The sequence below is a fragment of the Buteo buteo genome, chromosome 4 (genome assembly GCF_964188355.1).
Source record: "Buteo buteo chromosome 4, bButBut1.hap1.1, whole genome shotgun sequence".
NCBI lineage: Eukaryota > Metazoa > Chordata > Aves > Accipitriformes > Accipitridae > Buteo > Buteo buteo.
The window spans coordinates 69,448,081-69,468,435 of NC_134174.1; the positions used below are offsets into that span (position 1 = coordinate 69,448,081).

A 20,355-nucleotide genomic window follows, 5' to 3' on the forward strand; every position below is an offset into this window, starting at 1 on the left:
TTAATAAAAAGATCTGTTTTAAACCTTCGAATGCGGTAAATTGTTTTGGTTCTTTTCCCTGGTTGCAGGAAGGAAGCCTTCGCTCGGTTACAGTAACTTTGCTGACGCTTCTTTTACAACACGGTAACTTCTTGACCGTTTTTTAACTTCCACCTGAAAAACCGATCCCCTACGCTCTTGCAAACCCACAGCGGGGTCGCTTACCTCCCGCTGAGCTCAGTATTAACTCTCCTCATCCTCTCATCGCCGGTGGGATCAAGCCCACCCAGCGCCTGCCGAGGCGAAGGGGAAGCCGCTGCCTGAAGCGAGGGCCGGGCGAGGCGGTGTGACCCCCCCCGGGGGACCGGCCCTCCCGCAGAGGATGGAGCCGGCCCCGCAGCGGGGACGTGCCACGGGTGGATGGTCACGGCCGGGCGGGGCGGGGGGCGGTCGGTCCCTGGGCTGCTTTTAACGCGCTTTGCTCTTCTCCCCAGGGCGAGCCGGCTGCGGAGCGCGGCGGCCGCGCACCGGCACCAGCACCGGGGGCTGCCCGGGTCGCCCCCCCCGACCCCCGGAGCCCATGTCGGGGCAGCGGGAGGAGTCGCTGCCCGCCTGCTTCGCGGGGCTGGGGGCGGGCAGCCCGCGGCCGCGGCAGAAGCGCGGAGGCATGTTCTGCAGCGTGGAGGACGCCTTCGACAACAAGACGCTGGACTTCGCCTCGCTCGGCGGCTCCGGCCCCGGGACCCCCCACGGTGGGCACCGCCGCGCCCCCGCGCCCTCCCCCGGCCCCGCCGCCGCCCCCCCGGCAGAGCTGCCCGACGGCTGCCGGCAGGTAAGGGCCGGCTGCGCCGGGGTCTCGGGCAGCCCGACACCCCCTCCCCTTCCCTCCAGTCCCCTCCCGCCGGGGCAGGCACGGAGCCAGCCGGCAGGGCGGGGGGGTCGCCAGCCCCGGCCCGGCGCCCTGAGCCCCCCGCGGGGTAGCGGCGACCCTCGCCCTTCGCCCCTTCTCCGCCCGCGGGTCGCGGAGCCCCGGCCGGAGCCGCCCTGGCCGAGACCCCCCCCGGGGAGGGCGAGCGGGGACCCCGTCCCTCCCGTCCCGTCCCCGCCGACCCTCGGGAGCCCCGCGCCCGGTAAGGGGTCCGGGAACCGGCCGGCGGACCGGCTGCTGGCAGGGGACGGCCCGAGGGAGGGGGGGGGCGTTGGGGGGGTGAGCGGTCACTAATCCTTCGGGGGACACAACTTGAACCGGCCCCCGCGACCCCCCGGGCCCCCGTCCGCGGCTGCAGGGCCGCTCCGGGGCGGCAGCGGCACCGGGCAGGGGCTGCGCACCCCGTCCCGCCGCCGGGTCCGCGGGGGCGGTGGGGGCTGCGGGACTGACCGACGTGGGGGGGGGTCCTCCGCTCCGCTCCTTTCCCCGGCGGGCCGGCTTTGTCTGCAGCGCCGGGAGCGCGGCCCCGGGCCGGCGGCGGGCGGGGGGAGCCGGCGGCAGCGGCGGGGGGCGCGCACGCACGCAGGGACGCGCACACGCGGGCACAGACCCACGCACGGAGACACACACAGACAGACACGGGCGGAGCGCGGCGGGGAGATGTCGCACCAGGGCAAGAAGAGCGTCCCCCGCATCACGGTGAGGGGGGTCCCCCGCGGGGGCGCGGGTGGGACCCCCGGGGGGGCTTGCGGGCCCGGCCGGCCGGGATGGAGCCGGGCGGTCCCCGCCGCCCGCGGGGCCGGACGCCCGGGGAGCGCTGCGGGGCTTCTACCCGCTAATGGGGGTCGGGACCCCGGGGGGGGGGGCGGGGGACACGGGCGGTGCGGCCCCCCCCGGCTCCGCCGCTCCCTTTGTTGGCCGCGGCCCGGGCTGAGCCCGGCGGCCCCGGCGCTTTGTCTGGCGCCGGCCGGGGCGCAGCCGGGGTCCCGCCGAACCAGCCCGCCCGGCTGCCGGGGGACAAAGGCGGGCGCGACCCTCACCGCGGCTGCGGGGCTGCCCCGCCGCCTCCCCAACTTTCCTTCGGGCGTGTTTCGGAACCGCTGTTTTGGCGGGGGCCGGGGGGCGTGGGGGGAGCGTCAGCCTGCCGTGCTCCTTGCCCCCCTGCCCGGCATCTGCTCGCCGCCGAGCCCCGGTGCTCCCCCCCGGCACGGCCGTCTGATGCGGAGCGGTGTGCGCTCCCCGGCCCGGCTGGTGTGGGAGGGGATTCCCTGCTCCCGGCGCCAGGGCTTCTCAGCAGGAGCAGGGAAAATCTCCCGGTAGCGATGCTTTTTTTTTTTTTTGCTTTCGTTTTTTTGCTTTTGTTTTTTCCCCCCCGTTGCCCTCGTTTTGCTGGCTCATGGCTGAGTTCCCTTGAAAACGTCCCGGTGGGTGCCAGGCGCTGCGTGAGCCGGGGACGGGCCGCGTTAGTCTGTGCTGGGGAGCGGCTCGGGGGGGGCACAGCTGGGGGGGGGCGTTGGGGTGGGCCCCGCAAGGGGAGGGGCCGTAGGGATCTCCCGTGGGGCAGCCAACACGGAGGCTCCTTTCGATTGATTTTATGGGACGAGGGAAAACAATAGAGATGCAGTAAAAGCCTCGACACTTTTAAAAACACAATGCAATTCTTCAATACTTTTTTCTATATGCCAGTGGTGCTATTCAATACAAGACCCCAAAACGTTTTCCCCGCTGTTTAGCATCAGCACGCATTGCCGTGTTGTAAGCCGTCTCCACGTGCTCTTGGGTCCCTCAGTTGCCTTTGTGCTAAGGCCATGCTCCTTGCGTTGCCCATTTTAGCCTTCGTAATAATTTTTCTAGCAACACCAGAGAGCAGGAAAGGAATCCTTTTAAATTAGGCTGCAGTTCCACATTTACATAAACGCAGCTGCTGTCTAATTTTTCTAGTTAAAGATTCTGCAAATCTGACAACTCTACCAGTGTCTTGCTTTGAAGTGAGGGAAGTCCTTAAGGCATTATCTGCCTCCAACAAGACTGTGAAAACTAACCAATGTCAATAAATTACCAGGTTAATAAGATGCGCTTAAAGGTCTCCGTAACCGGAGCTGATGGAGGAGGCAGGTACATGGCCGAGCTGCAGGATGTCACCTTGCAAACCTTCTAAAACTGCTGAGAACTTCAGTCAGTCGCTGAACCTGCTCTGAAGGAGCTCTTGGTGGGCCCTCGGGGGGTGGTGTGCTTCCCGCAAGGCAGGTCAGGAGCAGCGAGGGCTGGAGCACGCTCCCTTCGCCTGGCTCCGCTCAGCAACGCACGGCTCAGACCCCTGAAATGGGGATGTTCTGGTCCCCAGAGCTGTCGGGCTCGGCTGTGCCGCCTGTATACCCCAGGCTCATGCCGTGCTTCCTAGGAGTTCTGTGTTCCTCTCAAATTTTGTAGGGTTTCCTTCGCAAAGTACTGTTGGGTTTGGTGTGGAATAGTTTGGATAGTCACTAAACTTGTATGGTTGAAGGGCAAAATATTAAGTCCTTGACTTAATGAAAGCTCAGAATGAATAAATAAACTAATCTTTTAAAAAGTGTGGGTTTTTTTCCATTAGAGTGACCGGCTTCTAATCAAAGGAGGAAAAATTGTCAACGATGATCAGTCATTTTATGCAGACATTTATGTGGAAGACGGTTTAATAAAGTAAGTTAAAAATTTATATTTGGTAATGTAATTTCCAAGCATGATACAGTACCATGGAGTTTGAACAAGGTTCCTTTCTGTCATTTTTCTCTCGGAAATATGTTCCCTTTTTGAAACACGAGGATGTTTTTTTCGAATAGTGTCAAGATAGATCTACATTAGTGTACTTTTGGAGCTGGAAAGACGTATAAAGTGCTGACAGCTCGTGCTCTGTTGTAAGTTGCGCAGGAGATGAGCGCGGAGCCAGGGCAAGCGCTGCAAAGGTCCCTGAGAAGCAGCGTACGGACTCCGGCACTGCGACCTCGGCAGCTCCTCTGGTCTGAGCGGGTCCCTCAGGCGATGGCCTGGCGTGTCCCAAACGCTGCTGCTGAGTGCCGGAGTCGGAGGGGTGGGATGGGTGCTGCTGGGTGGGCGTGATGGGAGCGGACCCCGGCTCTGCTCCGGCACCCAGCCGAGCAGGAGGTGCTCCCTCCTGGGGCAGAACCTGGCCCCGGGCTGCCAGGAGGACCGGGCAGCGCATGGCTGCGTGCCACCAGCAGTACTTCGAAGCTGGGTTTGCATCTTCACTTAAAAGTTGTTGCCAGTTAACAGGAGATCTTCATATAATTTTCAGACAAATCGGAGAAAACCTGGTTGTTCCTGGTGGTGTGAAGACAATTGACGCCTACAGCCAGATCGTGATGCCGGGCGGGATAGACGTCCACACCAGACTGCAGATGCCCGTCATGGGGATGACCTCTGCTGATGACTTCTACCAAGGCACGAAAGCAGCCCTGGCAGGAGGAACCACAATGATCAGTAAGATGGAGCAGCACTCGAACAGACTTCTAAGTAGAACGTTGTTTAGCCAAATACATTGGGCCTTTTTTCATGGCAGAGATTATTTACCCTCATAGCAGAGAAATGTTCCATTTTTGCTGTAGAAATCAAAGCATTACAAAGCTAATGAAAACGCATTATGTACCTTTAAGAACCTCCTTCTGTTGCTATACACATATATTAAAAATACATAGCTGCTCCGCTCCTGCTTCACCTTGTAAGAGAATAAAATAGAAGAAAACTTTAAACACCTTTTAATGTATTTTTAATAGCTTTGCAAATGTGTTTTTGTAAGAGTTTTTCAGCTCTATGAGCATGGGTGCTGTTTTTGTGTTAATGTAAAATAATTTTGATTTCTGTTTTGTTCTTGTTCTGGTCCCAAGGCCCACTGTAATATATGTGACTGAAGGACCAGTCTCAACAAGTGCTGGCGTAGCTCTGTAGCAGTCTCATGGCCAGTACTGCAGGGAATAGGAACAAAGAGAAGAGAAGTGCAGAGGACTGATGGGCTGTGGGTGACTGCCTATAGAAAATGCCCGAGGGAGCCATGCAAAAGTGTGCAAGCACATGCTTTGGTCACCGGCCTCTCTCAGATGCTGTGCTGGGTAGGCTGTGTGGAAAAAAAAAGGGATGATAGTAGCCATAGTGTGCAGTTCATTTGTTCCATTTGTTTCACTTTATCTGGGAAATTTATTATCCTTTGTCTTTAATCAACGCTATAAAAATGAATTAGCGTTACAGTGTCTCCTTTTCGCAGCAGTAAAGTCTTGCACAAGAATACTGGTGGCTGCTGCGCTCTCCAGGTGTTTCTCTAGCCCTTTCCCTGGCAGGCGTGCTAACGCTGTGCAGTGTTTCCTCAGTTGACCACGTCTGCCCGGACGCTGGGACCAGCCTCGTGGCTGCCTACGAGCAGTGGCGCGGGAGTGCCGACAGCCAGGCCTGCTGCGACTACTCGCTGCACGTCGACGTCCCTCGCTGGCACGAAAGCCTGAAGGAGGAACTGGAAGCCCTGGTGAAGGACAAGGGTAAGGACAGAAAGAGCGGTGTTCTGGCAATAACCCCACAAAAACCCCCACATCGTAATTATTGCAGTACAGGCACGTCAGCACGTCGTCGTAGCCGTGATGGTTATTGCTGCTCCGCCGTACTCCTCTCACCCGGCGATAGATGGGCTGCGTGGAGGGGACCACCGCGCTCCCTCGCTATCCAGGTGTGAACTGCCCGTCCTTTGCCGTCCAGGAGAAAGGTGTGGACAGGGGTATTGACACCGGGTTCGTAGCGTAACGTCTGGTTTGTGTGCTCTCACCTTTGGGCAATGTACAGCCCGGTCCTGAAAATTGATTTTGGAAACTAAAGGAACAGTAATCGGGCACCCTGATTCAGCCTGCCTCATGTACAGAGAAGTGTTAATAGAAAAACGCTCAAGACGGGGCTTATAGAATAAAAGTAAGCTTTAAGCTTTCTGTAGAGATTTTGTTCGTGCCTGTAATTCCTGCACATCCTGAGGTATCCACTGGACATGGCTTACTGGAAAGCAGGCCATGCGGCAGGAATTCATGCATTTCATTAATACTTATTTCCACGTTTGGAACTACATTTTGCTTTCAGATATGGTAATGTAGAGCTAAATGACTTCAGTGTAATTTGCAGTCTTGCAAGCAAGGGCTTAATTGGTCAATTAACATAGAAATGTGCAGTGAATTTCCTATTAAAATGCGGAGTGGCTGAAGTAATGTAGCTATTCCAAGCTTATACCGGCTGTTTTTCATATGTACGTTCACATGAAATACAGTTTATTTGTAATTTGATCATAGTTTGGGATTAGTTGTTGCCTCTATCCATATAAAATACAGTAGCAATTCTCCAGCTTTGACTCAGTGCTTCAAGAACCATCCTTTATGTTAGATGATAGAAATGGTAGAAATTAGGATTGCATGCAGTGCTGTATGGAAAGTACTGCCCGTCTATTTCTCTAGCTAAATAGCAGTGCAATAAATAACAGTGCTCTAATGTTAGAGAATCTCATCTTTTGCTGTAATTCGCTCTCAGCACTAATACACTAATTCAAAGACCGTTATCAGAACAAAGTTGGGGATAAACCATAAATTGAAACCACCACTGGAGGGAAAACTCAGCTTGGGAGCAATATATTTGATGCTGTGCATTCGGAGCAAGTTACAGAGAGTACCTAAAATCAGAAATGGACTACAGGGTTTTTTTTCTTGGTTTGGGTGCATCCAAAGATAGGGGTGTGTTGTCTGTCATGGCTCCCAAGCTTTGGGGTTCAGATCTTGTGAGGACTTTAACCATTTCAGCCCTTAGCTTTGCTTCACTCTCAGTCCAACCCCAGCCTGCACAAAGCCCCCCCAGTTTGAACACCTCCTGCTCAGCCTGTACCGGGTCACCGAGTTCTCAGCTGGGCCAATAAACACACGTGTCATTTTCTTTTCTCAAGGTGTGAACTCCTTCCTGGTTTTTATGGCCTACAAAGACAAACTTCAGTGCACCGATGCCCAGGTAATACAGTGTCCAGTGAAAGCCATCACCCATGCTCTGAGTGTAAGCTGTGATTTATCTGATATCAGGCAACCCACTGTCTCTTGGCAGATGTACGAAATATTCTGCATTATTCGAGACCTGGGGGCCATTGCCCAAGTGCATGCTGAAAACGGAGACATCATCGATGAGGTACGGTATTTATATTCATTTAAATTAAAGGTTGTCCAGAGTATTTTGATTTAAGGTGAAGTGCTGACTTTAACAGATGGGCTGTAGTGTCTAGTGGAAGGTGGAGCAGTGCCAGCACACTTTCAGCCTTCAGTTGGTGCTGCAGATTCAGTGGGGATCGGTCCAGCCCAGGGAAGGAGGAGCAGCCTGCTGTGACACCTGGTTGCTTTGGGGAGAGGACCGGCGAGCACTTTTCGGTGCCTGCTTTCAGCAGAGCATCACCTCGGTCGCTCACCTCCAAGATCTCCGGTGAAAGCCGAGCCGAGCTGAGCTCGTGGCCTTGCAGCAGAGCGGCCGTGGTCGGTCCGTGCGTGTGGGCAGCGAGCCTGGCAGCAGCCGGGGGATGCAGAATCGGCGCTCCCGCATCTGCCCCTGCGGCTCCAGCCGCGCGCTGGGGGACCTGGTCTGCGGTGTAAGCCGACGACCCGAGCCTCGGAGGGAAAGGGCTGAGCGGGGACCCTGTGCTGGCAGAGGGACGTGCAGGAGGGTCAGGGGCTCCTGCTAAAGTCGGCAGCATCTTCCCGGTGCCTCACACACACAGCTGGGTTTCATCACAGAAATCTTTACAAGGACTGTTCAGCGGTTCCCAGCAAGTACGTTCTGGGGCTTCTTACAGGATGACTGGCTGCCTTAAGTGATACTTTACCACATTATCTATCTCGTTTAGAAGTCTTGAGCACTTAAGAAAATAAGGAGGTTTGCGTCTTTTGAAATAATGTACTAATAATAAGCACTTGGCAGTACTTATCTCCACAAATGGTACTCAGGAACTTCCTTGGTATTGCAGACTTTGCTCATGTCCATTATTTTTCCTTTATACCTTTAGAAAAGAAAATCTTGGATACATACTGCAAACAGATGACACAAGGTGGAATTAGACTTGCAGTTCCTTTTAGCTTATGGTAACGCAGGTGTTCAGTCTGCTGTGGGAGGAGAGTTTAGGATGAAAGCAGGATCCTAGTCCTTCAAACAGGCTTATTTGAACAAACAGGATGGAGGCTAATTCCCGCCTCCCTGGGATTTTATCTGAGAAACCTTTTCTTCTGCTGGCTGTGAGACATAATGCGATCCCAGGCAGTTCAATATCTTCAGAAGTATTTCTTTAAGCTGCCAGCATGATGACATTCGAGCCCTGGGGACAAACTCAGAGGGTACCTGCCACAGGAATACAGAGAAATAACCATCCTCTAAGAGCAGGACCCTTTAAACGCTGTGAGATCTGGTCTGTAGTGTTGAATAATGTCCTTGCATCTAATGCCAGCTAAGGGGGGAGCATTACATGATACAAAACATCACAGAAAGGAAATGGGGTGAGGCATGTGCTAGACATCTGCTTTCAAATACAACGTGAATAACCTGGGTGCAGCCCAGAGTTCCTCCCAGCTCCTGTCACCATGGGTTCCCAGCTAGCACGGGGTCCCTGCGGGGACTTGGTTCGTGCCCATCGTGACGTGGGCGCAGCCAGGTGGGGCTGCTCGGCTTCAGCCCCTGCGCTGGGGCACGCCACTGGGCCAGTGGCTGTGCAAAACCTGCCCCCCCACTGCTGCATCCCCCCAGAACTGGGGGGGGGGTGGCAAGCAGCAGCAGCCTTTCGTCCGAGCCATGTCCCCGCTGCTGCATGGCGAAGTGCACCGGGGACGGGGAATGTGCGTGGCCGTGGCTGTGGGACTTAGCGGGCGAAGCTCTGGAGAGGTGGGACACGCTGACAGTCTCTCTGATGCCTTGCACCCATCTCTGCCTCCTCCATGGGCTCCTCGGAGCAGCTTCAGGCAGCCTCACGTCCGGGGGAAACATCTTGTTAAAGAATTTTCAGATGTGGGTTTCTCTAGGTTTGCTTTATTAACAACTCAGAGCTGGGCCACCACCCCAGTGAATGGCATACTTCCAAAAGTTTCCAACTCTTATATACCTTTTTACCACCCATTGTCCCAGTCCAAAGTCTTTGTAATTTTCCAACAGATCTCTGTTCTCATATTGTTATCATTCATCATCTTATCTCATCCATTTTCCTGTCTCGGTTCTTCTGAAGTTAGCGGTCATAGGCAGAATGTCTTCGATCACCACAATCACTTATCTTCTTACACTTCAAAGATACCTTTGAATTTCTAAAAATTCACTCAGGTTATTCTATTAATTTATCTTGTTCTAAAGTTAATCACTTACTCCCATGTCTTAGGTCTAAGATGTATGATCCTTCCTCTGTTGATTCAGCTTGACTGGGTTTTAAGCCAGCCATGGAGGGGGAGACATACAGGACAATTAAGCAGCTCATACATATTGTTTTATAAGCACCTGCATTCTGTTAATCATGTCTAAACCAATTTCTAATCACTAGTTATATGTCTAATATGAATAGTCTTAAAACAATAAGGCTGAAGGCCTCATTCCTTTTACACATCTCTTCCTTCCCTGTAGCCATGCATCGCAGCTAGCACAGCCTTGGTGTAAGCAGCAATGGGTTTAAAATCCCGCATGCTCCAGAACTATAGCTGGGCTTGAAGACTGGGGAAGGGCCAAAGGTGCTGTTGGGGTGCAGCAGGTCCCAGTCCAGACACGTTTCCACAGCACTGGATGGGTCTCCTAGGAAGCAGCTGCAGCGGTTTGTGGAGTGTCACAGGTATAAATGGTATTGCCTAGTCGTACTCATGAATTTCCATCAACCTTCAGGTACTTCTGAACACGGTGTTTTGTGTCCTGCATTGCTTCGGACAGGCTGTTCTTATCACTGACTGCTCGTTTGTTCATCTTTGTCCACCTAGGAGCAAAAGAGGCTGCTGGAACTCGGGATTACCGGGCCAGAAGGACATGTCCTCAGCCGCCCCGAGGAGGTAACGTCTCCAGCCCTTCAGCAGAACCACCCAGGGGTTTAGAACAGCCGCTGCGGCGGTAGCAGAGGTGCCCTGAGACGGTTTCTGCCTGTGTTCTGGTGTCCGCAGGTGGAAGCGGAGGCAGTGTACCGTGCAATTACCATTGCTAAACAAGCCAACTGCCCCTTGTACATCACCAAAATTATGAGCAGAGGTGCAGCAGATGTGTTAGCTCAAGCAAAGAGAAAAGGTAAAGCGTTGTTTTGTATTTGCACACTAATTGAGCCTACTTAAATGTGCCCAGGAATATCATTCTAGCTGCAAGGTGTAAGAATTTGTTACCACCCAATTTCTCTCACCTTTTAAGGGTGCTAAAACTTGGTGTTGGCTTTTCTTCGCAGAGTGTGCCAGAGCTAATTGCTCTGAGCTGGAAAGATTTGAGGAGATGCGCTTGAAACTTTTGACACCTGAATCTCAGTAGATGCAGCTGACAAAAAGCAAATAATTCACTTGCAATCATTTGTCATGAACTAAATGAAAAACGGATTTGGAGCAAGCTCCAAATTCGAACGGGGAGTAGAGTGCGAAGAGCTGGAAGCAGTCCTGTGGGGAGCAGGGCGGAGGGCCGTGCCCAGGGACAGGCGGGGGTCCGCAGCCACCTCTGCCCCCAGGCAGGGGACTGCCAGAGAGACGCTGGTTTGATTTAGAGGAAGGCGCGAGGGTTTGTAGATACGAGTGTATGTCTTAGGAGAAAACAGACAGATTCAAAACTTGTTTTGACAGCACTTCCCAGTCGTTTGAGATAATCATCTGAGGGATTAACGTGAATTCAAAAAGCTGAAATAGTGAGAACACTGGAGAGAAGTGAAACTGTCCTTTATCGTTAACCGCGGTGTTTGTCCGCGCTGTGTGAAGAGGCTGCAGGACCCGCGGCGCGCTTGCACTCATTAACTGATTGCTCTGCAGGCACGGTTGTGTACGGAGAGCCCATTACCGCCAGCCTGGGCGCCGACGGGTCGCACTACTGGAGTAAAAACTGGGCCAAGGCTGCAGCCTTCGTCACCTCTCCCCCCATCAGCCCGGACCCCACCACGCCGGATCACCTCACCTCCCTCTTGTCCTGGTGAGTTCCCTGTCGGTGCCGATGCCTGAGCACGTCTCTCGTGTTTGCATCCCGCCTGCGTTCGTTCGAATGCCGTTTACAGTCAGAGCATCGCCTGCGGAGCGGGGGCTGGCCGGGGGGTCGCAGCCCCGGACCTCCCTGGCTTGGCCCCCCCACCTTTCGCCCGTGGGTAGCAGCCTCTGTCTTCCCGGGGGCTCCCCCAGTCTTGTCCCGTACCTGGGTGTTGCAGGGTGCAGCAGCACAGCCGAGGCTTGCACACAATTCAGCTTTCCCCTTGATATTATAATCAGAGTAGGAAAACTAATCCCTCAATTGTTGCACTTTTGCATATCAAAAGAATAACTCTTCGGGTTTTTGAGCCAGGTGACTCTTTCAAAAAGAGCCTAACTTATGCTTTGATGAAGCCGGGTAATAGTTACCCGATTTTCTGTGTAAAAATCAGGCTCACGCTGCCCGGTTCCTCCTTCAGAACCGGACTGGGGAAGGCACAGCGTCCGGCGGGATGGCCAGGACACCCCAGTGCCCGAGGGACAGTGTCCTCTGCCGCTCTGCCTCGCCGCGTCCCGGGGAAAGCCTCCTGCGCTGCTTTAGCATTAAAGCAAAAAGAAGGATTTTGTCGGAAGCAGCGTTGGGCGTTTGCAAGATTTTAAAATGTGTGAAGCATAAGCGTTTCGGGCACGTCACCGTGCGGCGTTGTTTCGATGCAGAGTCACGCGGCAAAGCCCCGGGGACCGGCTGGAGCGTCCCTGGAGCCGTGCAGGGACCGAGCGGGCGCTGGCAGCCCAGACCGGGCAGGGAAACACCAACACCCGCCTGCCGGGGCCGTATTCCAGGGACACAGCCGGCAAGCTGTTAATCACGGCTGGAGCTTTGCCACGGGCCAGGGTTTCACACCTCACAGCAAATACACACCAAATCCGTCACCACCGCCTTGCAGAAAGTGATCCGTAGAAGCGGGGGTTCGTTCACAGCGGAGGGTTTGCATTCAGGTGCCTGCAGCTCAGCTCTGGCATCCTCTCCGTTCGTAGCCACACAGCCCGCGGAGTGGCACCAGTCAGTAAAGCTTTGTCTGGCATTACACGCAGTTCGGTGTGGGCAGAGTTAGAAAAATCAGCTCCAGAAGTAATGCGTGAACAACTTTTGAAATGGGATGAAAGTTGTTTATGGATCCAGATAATTGTAAAAAAAATTGCATTCAATATATATTTTAAAGAAGAAACAAACATTTCTTAGCATTCTCTGAAATGTGACTTCCTTCCTAGAAGGATAAAGAGCTGTTAACAAGAGAAAAGTGGTTCATGTTAGTATATCTTACACAGCATACAAAGATATCTCAATACATTCAATATTTTCTTAAAAGAGGCAATAAAATACAAGCATAGTTCAGTCTAGCACAGCTTTGACATAAAGTCAAGCTCCCAGGCTCGTCAAGCTCCATGTGCTCAATTCTTTTCTTGCCCTGCTGTGCCCTGCCTGCCTGTGTGGATCCAGTTCCTTCACCTGTAGTATATGAGAGTACATAACATTTGGGTTTATCCAGGGTCTTGTTTTATTTAACCATATCCTTGCTTTAAAAGAACCTTGCTTTAAAAGCAGCCTTGCTTGGAGAGCCATTTCCTAAAATAATCCGAGGTTCAAAAAGAAGGTACAAAGATTAAAACGTTGGCTTAAATAGTAAAAAAAATGGCCACTTTAGGAGAGAATATAAACAGCGTTTATGAGGCTGCTGGTTACATCTCTTAGATGATTCCAGTGCTTAATTCCTGTATAAATTAGTAGAGTGAGATGCCTCTGTGTACCTGTAAAAACTGCCTTTTAACTTGACTTCCATGGGCATTTACAGACGGTAAGTCGCCTGCCTTTGCAGTCTTTGTTGGTGAAACCAGTCCGTTCCAAACAGACCGAGCCCGAAGCCCACAAGCCGTTAGTGCCACAGGCAGCCTCCCAGGCAAGGGGGGGCTTTCGCCCGCCGAGAGGAGAGGAGGGGTGCCGCAGGGCAGGGGAGGTGGTGGTTGTGCCGTCGGGTGCCTCCTCTGACCCCCTGTGCTGCGCTTTTTGCCTAGCGGGGACCTGCAGGTTGCAGGCAGCGCTCACTGCACCTTCACCACCGCGCAGAAGGCAGTGGGGAAGGACAACTTCACCCTCATCCCCGAGGGAACCAACGGCATCGAAGAGCGGATGTCCATAATCTGGGAAAAGTGCGTGGTAGGTACTAAAATAACGCTGAGTCCTTGCGAAGCTGTGGATGCGAGTGCGTGCGAGCAGTGCCTGTGCTAGGTGCTGTCAGCGTCCTCGTTAATTCAAACGAGCCGGGAGGTGTGACATTGTCTAGACTGCTACTTCAGAGGAGCTTGCTAATGAGGAATTAGCATTAACTTGAATGCCTTGGAAGTGTCTTCAAAGGCTTCGGCACCACACCGCTCTCGCTCGCAGTCACAAGAGAAAGTCTCTCCCACGCTTACCTAAGGGTTCGGCGCGACCTTACCCTTAATGCCGTCTTCCCTGCTGCTTGCAGGAGGCCTGGGGAGGTGGATGGGGACGGGGCGTCTCTCCCTCGGTGGCCGTGGCCGTGGCCGTGGCTGCCAGCTGCCTGGTCGCCCCGGTCCCCACCGGTGGGGACGGGCTCCCGCGGCACCTCCGCGGCTGCCGAGGGAGAGCTGCGGCGTCTGGCCGTCGGGATCGAGTCCCGTGTCCCTGCACGCCGGCGCACCCTGCCCTCCCGCGGAGCATCCCTGGGAGGCTCGAGCCTGCGTCCCACGGAGCAGACATCTCGGTGCGGACTTCCAGGAGCTTGGGAACCAAGCCACCCTGAGGCCTCCGCCTTAGGTGGGCTTTGTTCAAAGATAAATAGAATTTGTCTTAAGATAATAGGTTCACGTCTGGTCTTTCTTCACTGAAATATTCTTAACCATCTTTAGTGAACGTGAGGTGCCTGTATAGGAGTTGGAGCCTACCACTGAAGGTCTTGTTTTTCAGAGACCTTAAATTTCAGAATCCGGGGAAAATAAAACCCATCTATTGTATTATTTAGCCCACAGGGACAAGGCTCGGCCCCCCCCGTCTCCCTTCTCCCCCGTCATTGCAGCCCTGTCGCAGGGTGGATCCTCACATCGCATGGTCGCGCGGTTGGGTCCTGCGTTTTCTTCTCGTGGATCCTCGTTCCTGCCGGTGGGAGAGCGTGGGTCCGGCCGTGGGACAGGGCTGCTGCCCGCTGCCGGGAGCAGGGCACGTCTCCGGTGAGGGTCCTTTTCCCCTTCTCTTTCCCAGGTCTCTGGGAAGATGGATGAGAACGATTTTGTAGCAGTGACCAGCACCAATGCTGCCAAGATCTTCAACTGCTACCCCAGGAAGGGGCGCATCGCTGTGGGTGCTGACGCAGACTTGGTTTTGTGGAACCCCAAGGCTACTAAAATCATCTCGGCAAAAACCCACAACCTGGTAAAGTATTTTTACATTACTTTCTGGAGCTGAGTTGAGAGTCAGAAGAGAGCAGTAAAGCAATCTCTCTCCTCAGATTAGAAAGATCAGATCATTCAGCAAGGGGGCAGCTGTGTATGTGGATAAAGTGATGAAGGACCTTGCATTTGCTTTTAAAAATACAAGCAAATGAAAATATCCTTGGTTACTGTGAAGGGTAGGATTGTAACTGAGGAGCAGTGACTACTCTGAGACAGTCTGCATCTGCTACAGAAATTTTAAGATCAATGTATTCACTGCGGACTAGAAAAATGTAAGTAAAAGTGCTGAATTTGTTTTAAGTATTAAACTATTAATATAGTTTAATATATCAGGATCCTTCCCAAAGAGCCAGACTCATTCCTGCACTGGCTCCATGGGCGCTGCCTGTCTGTAGGGGTCACTCAGTCGGGAGAGGTCTGGGTGCATCTTAATGGCATTTTAGCCGTGGTTTTTCAGGCCGTGGACATCCCCAAACTATTTCCAACATAAGCCTCTGACAGAAAGATGCAGTTGAAAGAGAGAGGGGGGTGAGGTGTTGTGAGGAATGTTGGTGATAGAGCTGATTGAAGTTAATGTAGAAACATTTTGACCCATGTGGTTTTTTTCACCAAAATGTTTTTTCTTGAAGAAAATTATCACTGATTGAAATATTCAGGTGTTTTCTTTAAAAAATAGAAACTGGTTTTCTTTTGGTCCAGAAAATTCACTTTTGTTTTTTTATAATGTCACATTTTTTCACTGTACACTTTGGTTTTTGGGTAGTTTGTTAGTGATAGTAATGGGAGCATTTGAAGAAAGTGGCATGATTTTGCATTTCCCACAGAACAGACATGACTTTCCGTACTTATTTTCATAGAAGACTTGCAGTGACTTGGAAGAAATGACAAGAACTTCTGTCCCTGAATGGAGAACTTAAGCAGGGCTCTGGGGCTTAGAGGGAATTAATTGTTCATGTATAGTAAAAGTCTAGTTTGCTCCAGGAGTGCTGCATGTCTTTTGGGCAAGTACTGAGCATTTTGAGGGTTTAGTTTCTCCATTCCAGTTTGCTTTAGTTCATCCAATTAGAAGAACCTTATTATTTGAAATATGAAGGGTTAGTTAAGTACAACTGATTGTGCATGAGGAGCAACGTACAAAAATGGGGGGGGGGCATAATTGGCTAGACTGTCACCTTCTCTTCTTAAATCTTAACCATATTGAATATCGTGGTTTGTTCTTTCCAGAACGTGGAGTACAACATATTTGAAGGCACAGAGTGCCACGGGGTTCCTACTGTGGTCATAAGTCAGGGAAAAGTTGTTCTTGAAGATGGAAACCTGTGTGTTACCCAGGGGTCAGGTCGCTTCATTCCTAGAAAGACATTCCCTGATTTTGTTTATAAAAGGATAAAGGCAAGAAACAGGGTAAGGAGAATTTTATTTGCCATAATCCCATATATTCATTGCACTCTCTCTGCATTATTGTGTTCAGTCGCTGTTATAGCAAGCCTGCTGATGGAATAGGCAACAGAAACAAGAATATTATGAATGTTATTTCTTTCTAGGCCTTGGAAATTTGTAATGTTGTCATGTAGCTGCTTTGGTGTGTGGCTTGGCACATTAATCAATAATGCCTATTTTAGTGTTATAGCTAGTAATGCTAGTGTTATTTGCCTATTATGAAGTTGCAAAGCAAAAATATGACTTCTAGCAAATCTGGTTTTGTTTGGTTTGTATTGAGGTAGAAGGGAGGAATTCCTCTCCTACCTGTATTAGAAAAGTTTATGTTACTGTATTGCCAGTGTCTGTGCTGCATCTGTCGAAGGGTAATGCATGTAGGGTTCCTGGAAATACAGTAAGATAAATCCTTCAGTGTGCTAGCACAGCTTTTTAAGGAGATATGAAGACATGCAAATATATAAAGAGCTCCTTAACAGCTCTGCTCTCCTCCCCTCTTCCATGTGTTATTTTCGACATTTTCATTATGCATTGTTGACGAAGGTAGAGCAGAACTCATTAACCCCAAATTACCTGCAGCAACACCAGCGGCGCTGGCAGCTGCGGGGGGGGAGTGCCTTCGGAGTCAGGGTGGGATGGGGATGGATGGGACCCTGCCAGCTCCCTGCGGGATGGGGATGGATGGGACCCTGCCAGCTCCCTGCCAGAGGCTGGGTCTCCCCCGCGGCACTGCCTGGCGGTGGGCCGCCATCTCCACTCCGTCTGGCAGCAGCCTCGGTTAACCTCCCGCCCGGCGCTGGCGCTGGCAGTGCTGGTGGTGTCCTCCATTTCCCCGGCACGTCCCGCATCCCTTTCACGCCCCGAGAGGCGGTGGGGCGGGCTGGCCGGTGCCGTCGGCTGGGGCAGAGGGTCCCCGGGCTCCTTGTTAGCGGTCAGGCTGCACCTCTGTCCCTTGTGGGAGCAGACACCCAGTGCTGTATGTTTTTTATCATAAAGGCTGGAGTTTGCTGCACACAAACCTTGACGCACAGCGAGCTGAAGTCCCCGCTCTGGCGGGATGATAACCAGGCGTCAGCCCGGGCGGTGAGGGGTTGCTTTGTCCAGTTAGTGCATTCAGGCAGGTGCGTTCGGCGCTTTGCAAACAACCTGGCAGCCTGCCCACGCCAGATCTCCATCCATGATTTAACTGGAGCTTTTCACAAAAGCTACGGTCAAAAAGAGCGCTGGAAAACATTGAGCAGGGTATTTTCTTCACAAGATACGCAGCACGATGGAGACAAAGGTCATGCAAGAGAAAAATTTCTCCAGAAACTGCTATAGACATCTTGATAACCTATCAGTCCATGCCTTTTTTTTGAAACCCAGCACTTTTCATCTTCAAAACAAGTCCCTTCTGCCCCTGTGGTTGTCAAAGGGCTGTCACTGCTTCGCCTGGGAGGAGAAACAGCCTTAAGCAAAGCCGTGATGAAACGCTGGTAATGAAGTCGTTAGGACTTTGGCTCCCCAGCAGCCGTGAGCGCCCAGGGCTGAGCTCATCCTCCCTGCGGGAGGACGTGATGGTCACGCTGGGTGACGCCGGTCGGAGCACGCACCTGGGGGACGTTGCCCTCAGGGGAGCATGGCCCCTCGCACGGCGGCATCCCCCGACCACCTCTCGGAGCCCCTTTTCGTGGGGGGGGAACAGGACCTCTGCCCACGGGGTCCGGGCAGCATCCTCCACTTGGTCTGGTCTGTTTGGGGGTGCAGTCTCCCCCCAAACCCTCGGGAAGGGGTTAAGCACAGAGAGAAGGACAACAAGTCGTTGCCCGTCTGTTGGGCCTGGTTCTTGTTCGCCTTCGCTTAAATACGTGCCTTCTCCCCGCAGCTGGCCGAAGTGCACGGCGTCCCCAGAGGGCTGTACGACGGACCGGTCCACGACGTCCTCGCCAGCGCCAGAGCCGTGGCCAACACTCCGGCCTCCAGGATCGCGCCTTGTGCCGGCAAAGCCCAGGCTCCTCCCGTGCGCAACCTCCATCAGTCGGGGTTCAGCTTGTCTGGTAGGGCGGGGGTCCCCGAAAGTCGGGGGGGGGCTGCAGGCGGCGGGGGGGCTGGTTTGCATGGCTGTCACAAAGCCCCGGGCTGGTGTGAGTGGCAGGGCAAAGCTGAGGAATAGAAACTTAATTTTTGCTCAGGAAAAAGCAGTTCTTACTGTCGCAGCAGCCTAGGGACTAAATGCAGCACAGAAATCTCTAGAATGTTTTACGCTGTCTGTGTAAGTGCACTGACAAACATATATGGCAGAGCCTGGTGGGGGTGTGTGTGAGTACAGGCTCCGTGGAGGGTGGAGGCTGCAGTGATGGGGAGCAGGAGGATGAGGCTGAAGGCGAGGGTGTCACCGCATCCCTGCCCGGGTCAGTGGGGACGCTGCCCTGGCTGTCGGGGGGGGTCAGGACTTCAGCCCCGGCTGCGTCCTCTGTGAGTCAGGGGTTAGAAGTGGTTGGGTTTGTAGAGGTTAGTCAAATAACTCCATTTTCAGGAACCAGAAAGAAAATTCCTTTGGTCTTTCTGTGTAAGCAGGCAGCGATTCAGCATCACTGAGCTCAGCATCCTGCAGAAATCTGCCTGGCAGCCTTAGGGACATTGGAAAGCCAATGCTCTGCCACAAAATGACTTGCGTAATGTTGTTTTCTTAGCTGGTTGAGATCGGGTGGATCGCAAATTGCTTAGTAAATGTACAAGGCCCCACATTTTATTATATAGAAACTGTTTATTTATGGGAAAGCCATTTATAATGTTTTCTGGGAAGAAGCAATAAAATATAAAGACATTCAGGCAAATAAAGCCATTCCAAACTGTACTATGATAATATGGTGTCCAAAATGATATATAATGAAAGTACTAGCATTTCCCACAAAGGAAACCTTTTATGATCTGTGCATTTAAAGCAGCGGGACTCCCACACTGTGCCAACAGCACACCCCATGCCTGTCCTCTTCCCTAGGGTCGCAAGCCGACGACCACATTGCCAGACGCACGGCTCAGAAAATCATCGCCCCGCCGGGTGGACGGTCCAACATCACCTCGCTGTCCTGACGGGGCAGCCCGGGGGCTGCGCTCTCCCCCAGGGCCGCTGGCGTGGTTGTCCCTGCCGCAGCCGCCGCCGGGGCGTGCTTGGGTCCTGCCGGCGCCGGGTCCAGCTGGGAAGGGGACGGTGGGTCGCCCTCAAGCTCAGGATGAAAAATGGAGCATTCGTCAGCTGCCCCATCCCCTTCTTCTCGTAGGTAGCAAGTAGAGTAAGCCCCCCTCCCCGCCCCGAGAGGTAGCGCTCCCATCTCAATTTCTCCCAGTCTGTATTTCTTCAGTAGCTACTCGGAAAGCCCTTACCTTGTGCATGCGGGCACCTAGATGTACACTCGGCAGCGTGCTCAGCCGTGCTGCTGGCTGGCTTGTGGCCGGGATGAAAAACGAAGGTACATTTTGGCTGGAATACGCTCCTTTCTAATAGCATCGACTGCCCTTTCTAGTCGAAGGACTTTTAACCGATAAACACTTCCGAATCTGTATGGTTTTAATATGGTGGGTTGCATCTTGTCTGTTTGCAGCATCCCCGAGCGGATCTTGACACCATCTCGCCGCGCAGCCCCGGCCGCGCTCCGGGACTCGCCGTCGCTGCGCCCGTGAGCCAGCGCGTCCGTGCGGGACGGCCGCGTGTCCGTCTGTCCCTGCAGTGGTCCCAGCCGCAGTGGGGCGGGCGCAGGCGCATCCCGGGGCAGGCGGCTGCTGGCTGCTCCTGGGACCCGGCGCCGCGGCACACATGCCGGCGGGCTGTAGACTTTCTGTCAGGCTCGTTTTTTAAAGATTATTTATACAGTTTTTCAAGAACCGAGTGTAAGTCTTATAACCAATAATAAGGCTCATTTGAAGGCCAGTTGCATATGACAGACTCTTTTATAAAGGTTATTATAGCCCGTTTATTATATTTAAAGGTATGTACAGTAAAGGTGAACCTCTACGCCACAAAGCTATGCATGTACCTCTTACAGAATGGCTCGCCATTCGTCTTCTGTTCCTTGCTTTGAATAAAGTTTGTTGGAAATCATAAAATGGTGGAAGCGGTTGAGCCATCTGAGTCAATTTTTGTGTTTTCTTCCTTTGTGTTTTTATGCATGAGGGTTTGTGAAATCGGTTCTGTAAAACCTACAATGACTTGCAGGTTACTGTAACTCCCCTTTGACAATGAAAAGAGGCTTTTTATTAGCTGTGTAGGAATAACACAGAATCCCACCCTTCTGGTTAGACCCGGCACACTTAACAAGGGCTGCTTGGTCAGATTTGGTGTCACACAGCCAGCCTGCCCGCCAAAAGCCTTCAGTTTGCAAATAAAGCTCAAATACCATGAGGGTGGTCTAATTTTTCCCA

The 20,355-nt window shown here is 53.0% G+C and overlaps 1 protein-coding gene across 2 annotated transcripts; it reads left to right on the forward strand.

The window, feature by feature from the left end:
- The first annotated feature begins 559 nt into the window (after nucleotides 1-559).
- Nucleotides 560-19,701, forward strand: DPYSL4 (dihydropyrimidinase like 4). 2 transcript variants are annotated; one of them, XM_075027014.1, is made up of 14 exons: nucleotides 560-811; nucleotides 3,498-3,586; nucleotides 4,200-4,384; nucleotides 5,266-5,430; nucleotides 6,861-6,922; nucleotides 7,013-7,093; nucleotides 9,892-9,960; nucleotides 10,069-10,189; nucleotides 10,906-11,062; nucleotides 13,126-13,267; nucleotides 14,330-14,500; nucleotides 15,745-15,924; nucleotides 17,822-17,993; nucleotides 18,938-19,701. In XM_075027014.1, the coding sequence occupies exons 1-14, from the start codon at nucleotides 560-562 to the stop codon at nucleotides 19,027-19,029; spliced, it is 1,938 nt and encodes a 645-aa protein (XP_074883115.1). In that variant the 3' UTR covers nucleotides 19,030-19,701. The 2 variants fall into 2 exon arrangements, with proteins under 2 accessions (XP_074883115.1, XP_074883116.1); XM_075027015.1 differs by lacking the exon at nucleotides 560-811 and adding an exon at nucleotides 1,519-1,606.
- The last annotated feature ends 654 nt before the right edge of the window (nucleotides 19,702-20,355 follow it).